This window comes from Meleagris gallopavo, chromosome 1 (assembly GCF_000146605.3).
Source record: "Meleagris gallopavo isolate NT-WF06-2002-E0010 breed Aviagen turkey brand Nicholas breeding stock chromosome 1, Turkey_5.1, whole genome shotgun sequence".
Lineage (NCBI taxonomy): Eukaryota > Metazoa > Chordata > Aves > Galliformes > Phasianidae > Meleagris > Meleagris gallopavo.
Window position 1 is genome coordinate 44,284,301 of NC_015011.2, and position 13,326 is coordinate 44,297,626.

Here is a 13,326-nt window from a genome sequence, read left to right on the forward strand (position 1 = left end):
CCTTGAAAAAAAGTTGCAGTGGTTTTATTTTTATTTATTTATTTTTAATTTGCTTATTAAGACCAATTTTCTAAAAGATACCATTAGTTAAAGAAAGGAATTCAGAATACAAAGTAGTAATTTAAGGAAGTAACGAATTCCCCTAAATACCATTCTGTCTTTGTGTTCTTTACAGCCAACATCATAAAATAGGTAATCCACTGGCATAAGAATTATAAAATATTGAGATGATGGTTTTTGGTATGTGATTGCATTGTTCCTCTTTTTTTCATTTAAAGAAAATTGCTTTTTGGTATTAGAAAGGCTGATCAGAAGTAACTGAGATTGCTCATTTTATGCTACTAATGGCTAATAAAATTATAATGAAGTTATACTGATATGTTACAGATGCAATTTGATTGTGTTGAACACTTTTTTTACATAACTTATTCATTTAAGCTTCACAGAAGATTGTCTGATACCTCAGTTTTGAATCACTGACTTGAATCACAATTGATATTGAATTGCTGTGTGGACAGCACAATCATTTTGTCCCAAGCTTCACTTACTAGAAATTTCCTGTTATCCAAGATGGGGTCAAACCTCTCAGTATGTTTGAATATGTGTGGTTTGCACATATGGAGTTGTTGGTTAACTTCTTTAGGTCAACTGATTCTAGAAGACTTAAGTACCACTGAATGGTGATCATTTAAAAGTTTTGCGATCAGGATGTTGGGAACTCAGCATACTCTTTTATTGTTTGTTCATCAGGCATTCACAATGTTATTATGTCAGTTGCATAGGAGAAGCCTCATGTCTCTGATGTCCATACTCTGGAAGAATCGTCACTAATTAATTTTGTTCTGCACTTTGTGATCGATTGCCTGACATTAACAACAAACTGTTAGAAATTGTATGGTTCGTCCACCAAAATTCTTTTGCTTCTAAAATGTTCTCTGATGATTTTAATGAATTTATGCAAGAAGCAATAATTTTGAATTTTCATATTTGTTTCTGCATGTGTTTAGTAGTTTTAGAAAATTTCTTAAGTGTTGTAAAATTTGAAAGCACTATTCTATACTTCTTTGAGAATATTTTGTAGATTTATTGTGTCAAGTAAATGCGAAAATGGAGGACATTTGTTTTTGCTTGATGTTCTGACTTTAAAAACAATTTCCTCTTTTATTTATAGAATATTCACAAGGGTATTATAACAGGTAGAGCAGTTGCATTTAGAGCTCATTCCAGCATGTTATAAAGCGCTTAATTCTTGAATTAGCAAAGAATTAACACTCTTCCTTTTAGCATGTGTGCAGTACAAATTATTTCTACACTTAAATCACCTTGAAAATAGAAATAGGCTAGTCATATCTATTTATTTTTATTTAGCTTTCACTTTTAAGGTTCTTTTCAATGCTTGTTTTTTAAACATGAAAGGGCAATGGTTATGTGAAATTCTACTATTAGTAGATTACTTACCATTCTACTCTGCATCTTAACAAAAGTATTTAAATGAAACCTGCAGTTTGAGATTAGCCTGTCCTAGAATATATGTGAAGTATATTGCTTTCTACTTGTATAGATTAGATTCCTAAATGAATTTGATGAAAATGAATCCACAGATATGTTGAATGCAACAGCATGGTATATTGAATAGCTTGCTGTAGTTTTGTATAGCTTGCTTCAAACATTGTTACGAAGATTTAGGGGGGGAAAAAAAAGCAAGAAGTGTTGAAAATTTATTTTGGAGTTATTTTTTTAGGAGAATGTCAGAATCCCAGAATGGCTGAGCTTGACCTTTGGAGGTCATGTGGTCTAACCCTCCATTCAAGCAGTGACAAACCAAGAAAAAGGTGCTCAGGCCCATGTCCAGGTGGCTTTTGAAGATCTCCAAGGAGGAGATTGCACAGCCTCTCTGGGTAAACCTGTGCTAGTGCCTTCTCACTGACAAAGTATTTCCTGATATCCAAATGGAACCTCCTGTGTTCCAGTGTGTGCACGTGTGTTTTGTCCTGGTTCTGGGCACACTGACCAGAACGTGGCTTTGTCTTTGCACCCTCCCTTTGGATATTTATAGACACTGGTAAGATCCCCTTGAGCCTTCTCCAAGCTGAATAGTCCCAGCTCTTAGCCTTTCCATAGAAGAGGTAATTCATCATCTTGGAGGCCCTTTGCTGGACTCTCTCCAGCATGTCCATGTCTCTCATGTACTTGGGAGCTCAGAACTGGACATAATAGTTCAGATGTGACTTCACCAGTGCTAATCATAGGGAATTGATTACCTCTCTTGATCTGATAACAGTACTTTGCCTAATGCAACCTTGAATACCAATAGCCTTTGTGGCAAGGGTACTTTGTTGATTTATGTTCAATCTGATGTCCACCAGAATCCTTAGGTCATTTTCTGCCAACCTGCTTTCCAGCTGGGTGGCCCCCAGCATACATTTCTGCTTCTATATGAGATTGCCTCACCAAGCTCCTGTAAGCCCATTTCTCCAGCCTGTTGAGGTCCCCCTGGATGCCAGCACAGCCTTCTCGTATATCAGCTGCACTTCCCTGTTATGTGTCATCTGCAAACCTGCTATTGGTATGCTCTGTCCCATCATCAATGTCAGTAATGAAGATCAATGGATAAGCCAAACCGGACCCAGCAATCATCTCTGGAGTACACTGCTACTAACTGTGCTCCAGCTAGACTTTCTGCCACTTGTCACTACCCTCTGATGTGGCTGTTCAGCCAGTTTTCAATTCACCTCACTGTCTGCTTACCCAGCCCAGGCATCAACAGCTTTATGAGGATCTTATGGGAGACAGTGTGAAAGGCCATACCAAAGACCAGCTAGACAATAATCACTGCTCTCACCTTGTTTGCCAGATGAGTCATTTTATCACAGAAGTTTATCATATCGGTCAAGTGTGACTTCCCCTCGGTGATTCTATGCTAGTTACTCCTAAAGATTTTCTTGGCCTTGATGTGCATGGAAAAAGGTTTCAAGGATTATCTCCATTAATATCCAGTATTAAATGCCTTTCTGTGTTTGTTTTGTGTGTTTTTTACAGCATCAAAATAGTTCCTCTTCCTTTGGAAAAGACAAATAGTATTGATGAGGTTCACTTGTTATATAAGTTCATTTGGAAACTGAAACAGCTTTAATATTTTGAATATTATTTAATATTGAACAGATCAGCTTTATTTTCATCAGATACAGATCTCAGCTTTTCTTTAAGCATTCACTGGAAGCAAAGATATAAGATGCTAGTGCAGGAAAATGAGAAGGAAATTCCCAAATTTTTGTCTAGCTAAATGTGCCTAGAAACCATTCAGATGTGTTTTTATGTGGGGAAGCACCAAATAAATAGAACTGGAACGTTGCTGGAATAATAAGCAACTTTTTTCAGGTACTGTGTTTCTGATTTACTTTGTCTGGTCACTGTTTAGTTAGGAAAATTAATAATCACTTAGAATACTGAAATAAAATTTTAAAGTATTTTCTTATATAGATCTCTAATTTCCTAATTATCAATAGTGAAAATACATTTTTGTGTGTTCTGTACTGTATTTTATGTTATGCTGCTTGCAAATGTACTAGTCAATGAAGGTAATGCTTTCTCTGCAGCGCAGAGCATCTTAATCTTTCCCTGATTTTCTTTGAAGTATGCAGAATTTGATTTGTAATGATCCAGTTTGTATCATTGTAAGGAGAGATCTGGATGGCTTTGAACTATGTGACGTCTTTCACTCATAGTTTCTACTCTAGTATTTTCTAAGTGTAATAGCATGGAGAACTGTGTGATTGCAAAGAAATTATAGAACTTCTTAAGTACTGTACTCACTTAGCATGAGGCTTTGCTATGCCTCTGAAACACGAAGTTCGTAAAAACAATGTATTTTACCATATATTTTTTAATGTTTCAGATATGTTCTTTCATTCTGAAAGAGAACTGTTTTGAAAGAAGTCTTGCTTTTTTATGTGGCTTGCTTTAGATGTTACAAGGCTCACATTACTTTTTCTTACACAGTTGCCATGGCCTCGCACAACTACTGAACAGCTGCTGATGGAAATGTTTGATGGTACTGCAGCTCAGTTCCTTGCCATCCTGGAAGCTCTGTCTGATAGCAGTAGGCATGTGCTGCACCCTACTCCACCTGTTCCCGATGAACCTGAAATTCATGATGTGATTTCAGAGCTTTTTTTTGCGGGCCTGGAAATCCTCTCAGGTGACAGCATAAAGAACAACAAAAAAAAAAAGTTGGTGAGGAGCACGGACCTCATTTTCTTAGTTTTTTCCTTGCTGTGAAAGAAAGCTTGCCTGAAGGCATATATTCTAACAAGGAGAGGAAATGGCAAAGTGATTGGGTGGCAATGTGACGGACAGTCAAGGTCAACCCACCACAGTGATTCATTTTTTTTTTTTTTTTAAGTTTACTCAAAGTTAGATTTAAAACTTGAGAAAAGCTTTGGACTCAATGATTCCTTCCTAACCATCTTTTCTATGCTATAGACTGAGCATAGCTACAGGTATAAAGATACTTTGTTAACAAAATTATCTGGAGGAACTAAATGCACTTCAGTATCATATTTACTTTATGACCATTGGCTAATTGGCATATAGCAGGTCAAATACAATATAAAGTAGTGTAATGAATTGTCTGTTTTAAAGGTGGAGTGAGCAGTACTGATATTCAAGGAGATGATTGCTCTGATAAATTTGGTATGATTAATGCATCATCAACTCTTCTGCAGTTGATACTAACAGGTAAGCTAGCTTTGAATTTTGAGAGTGCCCAGCAGTTGCACTCATGCTCGGTGTGCAGAATTCATTTTCACAAGTTGCACTTATATGCATAAAGGTATTGCAAAGCACTGTCCTTTTTAGGTGAGTTTTATACATATATATATATATATAATGCTAAGGCATTAAAAATGAATTATTTATAGAAATCGTTGCAATTTCCTTGAAACAAATACTACCTAACATTAAAATATATGAGCATTGTGATAATCACATACTGTTAAGATATGTTAATGTCCTTAAGCCATTTAAAGTCCAACCTCTACAGCGATGTCCTGAAATATTCTTGCAAAAGAGAAGTGAGATGTAACAACATTAGGACTGCCATAAGCTTCTTGAGATCCTAGAACAAATCACTGTGCTGTTTCAGAACATAACAGCCCTCGTTAAGTCAATATATCTTTTTCCCATGTGCCATGTGCCCAGGTGATACAATGGCAGTGGCACTTTCTTAAGGTTGTATAACACTATTGAAGATACTAAGCCACTTGCTTAGAGTTCCCAGGATCAGGAAATTTCTTTTACACTTGTTTGTACTTCAGATAAACTTGGAGAGTGGGAAAAATAGACTCTCTCTGTATACATTACATGTTTTCTGACACAGCAATGAGAAATGCTCGGCTATCTTGCAAGAAGTTGTTCATGTTTCTATGCATTATTTTTCAAGAGAATTGCTGGTGAAGAGAGTTGCCTTGAGAACATATCTAGATTTAATCTCTTTCTGCAGCAGAAAGGACTAAATTCTTGATGCTCTCTACACAGGCAAATCAATATCAATGAGTACAGCCTCTTTACAGTGAAGCAGGACACTGCAAATACATCATTATAGTAGTATGCAAGTGTAGACATTATGGCAAAATGATAAAGCTATTCATTGCATTGTAGAGTTGTTAAGAAATCCTTCAGGATTATGCTGAATGTACAAAAACACAATTTTACCTTTGTATTTATGAACACCAAATTATTGCTGAAGTTAAACTTCTAAATATATATATGTGTATGAAGTATTAAATATTAAATGTTTTGTCATCATTATAGGAGAAAAGAGAGTGTCTGGAGAGGCTGCTGTGAAGTTTGTAAAATTAGCTTTCAACTATGAGGAGTGGGATGCATTTGATTCTGCTATTGTATTTGTTACTAGTTTTCTTCAGGTAACTATTATACTATTTAGACAATCTTTATGTAGTCTATTCCTGTGAGGTTGAGGAGCAATATTCAATCTGCAAATTCTAAGACAAATTTCTATTGATTGTTTCTGTCAATTAGGCTCAGAATGACCCAAAGTGGAAGAAGGCAGAAATGGAACTCAAACTTCTTACCTTGATGCGACCGTTACTATTTCCAGGAAAATTTAGGCGTGGTTTTTCTGTTGGTGAAAGTAATACTAGGAGAGATCATTTGCCTTGTATTTCTGATAAGAAGAGTACAGTCAGAAGTGAGTTTTTGGTTACAGCTCTGTTTGCATTTCAAATATTTTTGAAGCAAGAAATATTGTTTATTGATTAAAAATGATGTAATATGTTGCATGCAGTATTCTGTGAAAAAAACAGCAGTGATAACTTGCCACCTACTGACTTTTGTCCAGTTGTCATTTGCCAAAACCTGACTTCATACTGTTTCCCTCACATGAAATGACCTCTGTTAGGTATATATATTATTATATGCAAATATGTAAAATGAATGGATATTTTGGAACAGGTTTTTAGGAAAAACATGTAGCACTTTCTTTTGCTCATTTTACTTTGCACTTTTACTTTGTTCATTTTAAAATTCTTGCCATTGAAGCAAGAAAAAACTTGTTTAAGTAACTAATTTAATTCAATGAAATTCAAAGAAATGCAAAATCTTGACAACTTTCTATTTGCAAAAATAATAGTGTTTGCTTTTCACAGTAAGTGAATTAACTTAGGAATATCTGTCTTCTTTGTATTTACTTTTTCTTAGACCACATTATCTGCTGGTATAACTTTGTAAGTTGATTCATTCAAATGTTTTCAAATGTAGGTTTGTAACCAGAAATAATGTCTTCCCTTTCCTTTTTTTCTCCTCTGTATAAATACTCAATATAGCAGGTTCCTTAAAGTATGGAGAGCCTTCTCATGATCTTATCATTTTGGCAACAGCAGTGTTTTCCTGTGTCTCTACATCTAAGCAGGTACAACAAAATTAGAGATGTATCTTATTAATTGCTCAATCTGTACAGAATGTATGTAATTTAAGACCAAAGGAATCCGGGGCATTAACAAACTACAAAAATGAAATAGTAAAAATGGAAAAAAAAAAAGAAAAAGTCTCTAAAGTATGATCTATTGTGAGTTTTTAAAAAAGATTGTTATTTATTAAATGCAATTAGGCTACAAAAATTTAACAGATACTAAATCCATTTGGAAAACCATAAGACTAGTTGCATATTTTCCGAACAAGCAAAGACAATATTTCTTTTAGTATATTTGATAGAGTTGAGTGAATACACTCAGCTATAGAAAGCATTCCTGCAATATTTTTACAAATGAGAACAGTGATCCTGAGAAATAAAATACATTTATTGCAGCAATATGCCTGCAGTTTGTGGTAAATTCTCATAGAGAATCGGCATCAGCAAAACCAAGATGAGTTGGACTTTCTTGTACTGAAAGCTCTACTACAGAATAATGCCACTATACGTCTAATAGTTAATTCCTAGAATAACTACTTGTAGCTTACTTGTTCAAACTGAAATTTTTCCTGAAAGCCGTACTTGAGAAAAAAAAAAAAAATAAATTGCAGTGAATTGTCTCCACTAGCATTTAAACTAGGATTGTTTTCCCAGTAATTAATGAAAAACTATCCTTAGAAAAAATTTTTATGCTAATACCATATGATTTCACTGCAAAATTAATTCTAGTCATATTTGAATATTGCTCCAATTTGAATGCAAGTGGAGCACACACATTTTTTTAGATTTATTATAGTATTTTCAGACAAAAAATCTTGCCTATGAAGTGATCTTATGTTTGGATAGTGTAATTTTTTTTTTTTCTTCACTGATCACTGAATTTAAACTTTTCTGATTCTTCTACTCCTTTCCACAAATCTCTGTACCTTATCTGCTTGATGGAAGGAAGAAAATTTGTCCCTTTAACAGCAGAGAATCCACTGATTATGGAGTTATGTAATATATAGATGATCCAATCTAAGAACTTGCTGCCACACAGCAGTGACATAGCATCAAAAGGGTCTTCATTTACTTCTTTTACAGTATTTTTCTTTGTCAATTCGCAGTACCAACACCGATGAAATCTTATGCTGATGCACATATAGGTGCACAGATACTGTGCAAATACCGGGCTTAAGCTTCATATACATGAGGCAGTAGTCCAAAACTGGTATAAATGACAGTAAATTTGTATTTAATATAGTAGTCCTTAATCACTCTTTAGGTGTTTAACGTGGTAATAGACATGCTCTTTTGCCTTATTAACTGTGTTACTTGGAAGGTTAACTGAATGGAGTTTTGAATTTGTTAATTATTCTCTTCATAAGATGTAGATATGTTTTAACATTTTTATCAGCTGTTCCACTGCAAGTTTTTTTTAGTTTTTTTTTAGTTAAGTTGTTCTTCAGTGTTCCATTCAGTGAACCAACAACCTGTGGAAGTACTCTGTCAATACGAAATAAAACCTACTAATTTTGACCTTCTGCAAATATATAAATACTCCAATAAAAAAATTTCCAAGGATAATGTGACAGTTAAACTACATTACAGTTTTCAAAAGGTTTATTGACTACTATAACATTTTAGCGACAGTTAATTTACTTGTTTCTTCCATGAATTTTTCATCTCACTATTTTCTTTGTATGGCTTTTAAAAGCTTGACAATAAAGAAGGAAATAATAATAAGCTTCTAAAGCTACACATATTGCCAGCAGAAGAAAATTTGTATGACCAGAAAACTACTTTAAAAAATATTTCTTAAGCTTTCAAGATGTTGTCACTCCTTATCATACAGCTAAATATGATAATGATTATTTACTTACTTTGGAAACTTTTAATAGTGTTTATGTAATGTGGATGCAAATCTATTTCTACAATTGTGGGATTGTGTGCTTTTTTTTTTCTTTCCAGAATATCCTACCTGACAAGGAAATACTTTTTGATGTCCTAATGTTTTTGTGGCAGAAGTGTAAAACAGGACTTCAGTTAATCCAGATGAATGGAAGTGGCTACTTTAAATATAACCACAAATACAAAGCTTCCAAAGTACTCCTTTATTATGATATGTTTCTCTTAATACAACTGTCATCTGTTATAGTAAAGCCAAGAAAAAATACTGGTTTCCAGTCTAAGTGCATTTTCTTATGGTAAAATGCAGATAAATCACATTCACTGAAGAATGTGAATTGTATGTACACTCTGGACAAATTGTGCTCTCATATGTCATCTCAGCCTTTTCCCAGTAAAGTAACCCGCTGTCTGGCAGTAGGCCACAATAGAAATGACAGTAGCAGAAACCTTACAGCTTAAGAGAAGGGAGTTGCAACTCAACAGGATTTGGCCCACTAGACAAAGCCGCAGCCTTCTCTTGGACTTTTCCGGAGACTGACAAACTATTGTTGAAATATTGTCACATAGAGGATGATTTATGGTAGTTTCTCAGGGCTTCCTGTAAACAGTTGATGTAGACCAAAAAGTTTCTGTAGAAGTGCCTTTTGTAACTTCGATTTCTAAAAAAATTGTTGACAGATTCACCAGAAGGTAGCTTACAGTTAATGTCCTGCACATGTACATCAGAAGCAATGATGTATCTTTTACACTGGTTAAGTGGGAAGATATGGAGATAATTGAGTGGCAGATGATCATATCTGCTGCAAGGCTTACTATACTATGACAAAGTATGAATGTTCGTAATCTTTTCCCTTTCCAGAGTAATAATAACTAATAACTTTCTAATTTTTTTTTTTTAATTATTTCTAATTTTATAGTGGCTTGCATCTTAGTCTGGTGGCACTAAAAAATAAATGTCAAGTACAAGTTGTGTTCAGGTTTATGAATGTATTTAAACAAAGTTGAGTGCAAAACCCTACCTGCCTCTAATATATAAATATCTTAAAAAATGTCTTAACTCTATCTTGATCCTGTTTTTATTATCTCCTTTTTTAGTGGGTTTATGTACTCTGGATAATAAATGAAGTAATTCTGCAAAGTAATGTGGCAGACACTGACATTGTAATGGTAGCAGAGATAACCTTATGTCTAACTGCAGTACTGGAAAATATGGCTGATTCTGCAAGTAAATCTAAGAAAAAAGCAGGTAAACAACAAAAAATGTTTAAAATAGTATGATACAATTTTGTAAATGCAGCTTCCTGAATTAGATAGAACTAATGAAACCTGCTTTTCAAGGGATTTGTGTCTTATTTCCTACATTTCCAGTTCTCCTGAAGTGTTTCCATTTTGAATCACATCTTTTTTGACTCACCTTCCCCACAGTTCTTTTTACGTTTCTTTTAGCCCCTTCTTAGTAGCTTCGGATTATTCTTATGCTCTTTGGATATTGGCTAGACAGAAGGCAGCATGTGCTGTGGCTCATTTGGAGAGTTGAATTGCTGATTGACTAGTGACACAAAAAACAAAAGAGGGAAATACTGAGGTCATACTGAAGGTTTTGCTTTTATTATGTCATTAATTTGGATCTTGTCTACACAGATCTTTTTAATATTGGAATTTAATTGTCTCTGAAGTTGAACTTAACTCTACTGATGTGGTTAGGATAATGCAATAATATTAAACAGATTTCCTAAAAAGACCTTACTAGTGATGTAGAATATGAATATATGTACATCTTTTAAAACTTCTCTGTTGCTTTTGATGTATGATCTTGTATTATGAATCATTATTTTTCATTAATTATTTTACAACACCTAGAGAGTAGATGTTACAGATTCTTAAGGCATATTTAGGAACAGAAGAGAATGGCAGTACATTTTGCTTTTTTTGAAAGTAAGAGAATATTGGGACACTACTATTCTACTGTAAGGTCAAGTAGGTATTGTTTTAGGTTAATGTTATGAAAATCAGACAGTTGTGATGGAAACTGATGAATTATCATTGCAGCATATTTTCACTCATTCTAAATATGTCTTTTTTGGAGGGAAAAAAGGCTGAATGGTTGGGAACTGTTGCACAAAACAGGTGAAAAGTCAGTCATACTCATAAATAAGCTGAGAAGTCTTTTTTTACTGAGTGAATTCTGAATGGATACAGATTTTACAGAGTTAAGGGCTCTATCCGAGAGGAAAGAATGGAAGACATGATTCGCATTATCATAAAAATGTGACCTTGCATATTTAGAAATCGAACTTTTGTGAATTAAATAAAAATGGATTAGGATTGATTTAAAGATAAAATACCAATGTGGATCATAGAGTAGTGAGAGGAACTATGGAATGAGTCCAGTTCTCATTGGCTTGGATGTAATGTTACTATGAAATATGGGGCATACTTAAAAATACTACCTTATTCAGTAATCATATACTAAATTATTATAATTGTACATAGGTAACTATGGTGTTTAAACTCTCAAAACCTTGTCGAGAAACAGTATAATTAATGGTCAAGTACTGAAGAATTGAATTGCCAAGATCTTAAATTAGTGGTAAATTTAATTGAACAGTATGAAAGTTGAGCATGTTTCATTTTTACTCTCTATATTCATTTTTACTTTCTCTATAAAAAAAGGAAGAAGAAGTGTAATTCTCTCTGTAGATGAAACCTGTGACATTCCTGAAATATTAATGGTAATGTCTAATTTATTTTCACTAATATAATGTTTTTGAATAGCATAAGAACGCTTATTTCCACTTGTAGCATCCTCATAACGTCTCATTTTAAATTTCATAAAGTTGAAATGATTCATATAGTGATAATAGTAAAGAGGAAGAAAAAGTAAAGATTTTTTAAATGAAATAAAATTCATAAATATTTGTGTCATCTTTTTTAGTAAACAGTAATATGAATGAAATCTTATTTGAAATGTTTTTTACAGCATGATCACACTGATTTCCACTTTATACTCTTTCATGCCAATGCTTAGTACCTGCTTTTAAAGGTTTAATAACACTTATTATTAGCATCACACAGACTTTAGTTTTTGTGTTATTTGGGGAAATATTTAGAGTTGTGCTTTTGTTAGTTTGTTTTGTAAGACTGGTGTGGAGCAGATGGAACATCCTTGCTTTGTTCAGTGTACTCAGTGCTCAGCACTGTGCTGGGATGTCAAAGGAAAAAGCCAAAATTTCTTAATAAAACACAGTAAAAGCATCAGTATGAGGATTCAGAAATTTTATCAGTACTATGTCTTAATGCCTACACACACAGAGAATCTTCATTGCATTGATAGTTAACTTAAAGCAGTTTGTTTCTGAAATGACAGTGTTTTCTTAATAACTAATGAAACATTATGCAATGACTTATGAAAATGCTGTTTGTAACCTCAGTTCTCTAAGTTCAGTTTCATTCTGCTATGAACTAGGCTCTGTGATATAGTAAATTTCTTTTTAAGAGCTTAGGAAAATTCTAAATTAATTAAAGTTTTATGTTCATCTCAGAGAAGTCCTACAGAACAACTGCAGCTTGCTTATGAAAATCTTGAAAAAACAATTAACAAAATGAACAAATCTCGCTTAATGACCTTCCTACCAGATGGAAAGTCAGTATTTGACAACTGCTGTACAAAGGTAAATTCTACAGAAAGCTGTATTGCAACTAAATCTAGAAATAGTATATTGGATTTTCTTGTCACAAAACTCATATTTTCTACTTAGAAATCTTTGCATTATTAAATGAACTTCATCTTCTGGTCTCCTGTAAGAAGAGGATAGAAAGAATAAATCACTGTGTGGGAGACATAGTATTTTCTCATTCCATAATAAGCTACAAACTCTTTCAGGTTTTGCAATTTTTGTTTGGAGATAGTATAGCTTGTAACTTTCTCCTATATTGCAGAAAAATAAATCATTTTCATTTGTACTGTTTGCACATTTTCATTACTATAAGTAATTTTCGTTGTTGGAAGGAATCTAGATTTTCTAAATTTTATCATTCTATGCCAACTCAATCTTTGTTTCATGGTCTGGTAACAAAATAAACCAAAATCTTCTACAGTTTCCTGTTTATTATTAATCCTATATCCTATTGATTATTAGTTTTTGTATACTCCTTGTCCATTATCCATGCTCTTCTCTGTCTAGACATTGTCCTTCTATGCTTTCTTTTATGATTGCACACTACAGTTAAGAATAATTTCAAAGTGTTTGTCAGCTTACTGAAATAACAGTATAAACATCAAGGTAAATGTAGTAAATCATTTGATATTAGCTCATGTTTGCTTATTTACCATTTTTTGTTTACTACGTGGACTCACATGGCCAGAATTTGAGTTCTGTTTTGGAATGGAGTAATGATAAGACAAGAACAGGAAATATTTTTTTAATGGATTTACACTTGGAGCTCATTCAAGCCCAACATCGAATAGCTGTGAAACTTCTTAAACTGACGCAAGGTAAGTTGCAGTA

General features: G+C 33.6%; 1 protein-coding gene across 3 annotated transcripts in view; it reads left to right on the top strand.

Annotated features, from left to right (window-relative positions):
- CFAP54 (cilia and flagella associated protein 54) overlaps positions 1-13,326 on the top strand; it is a 95,441-nt gene that overhangs the window by 18,220 nt on the left and 63,895 nt on the right. For 2 of the 3 annotated variants that reach the window (XM_031553952.1, XM_031553949.1), the window contains exons 9-18: positions 4,000-4,198; positions 4,642-4,737; positions 5,812-5,924; positions 6,040-6,208; positions 6,843-6,928; positions 8,879-9,013; positions 9,914-10,064; positions 11,492-11,550; positions 12,361-12,489; positions 13,184-13,313. In XM_031553952.1, the coding sequence (XP_031409812.1) occupies positions 4,000-4,198; positions 4,642-4,737; positions 5,812-5,924; positions 6,040-6,208; positions 6,843-6,928; positions 8,879-9,013; positions 9,914-10,064; positions 11,492-11,550; positions 12,361-12,489; positions 13,184-13,313 (1,267 nt within the window). The remainder of the gene's footprint in view (positions 1-3,999; positions 4,199-4,641; positions 4,738-5,811; positions 5,925-6,039; positions 6,209-6,842; positions 6,929-8,878; positions 9,014-9,913; positions 10,065-11,491; positions 11,551-12,360; positions 12,490-13,183; positions 13,314-13,326) is intronic. The other variant, XM_019611314.2, reaches the window with a different exon arrangement.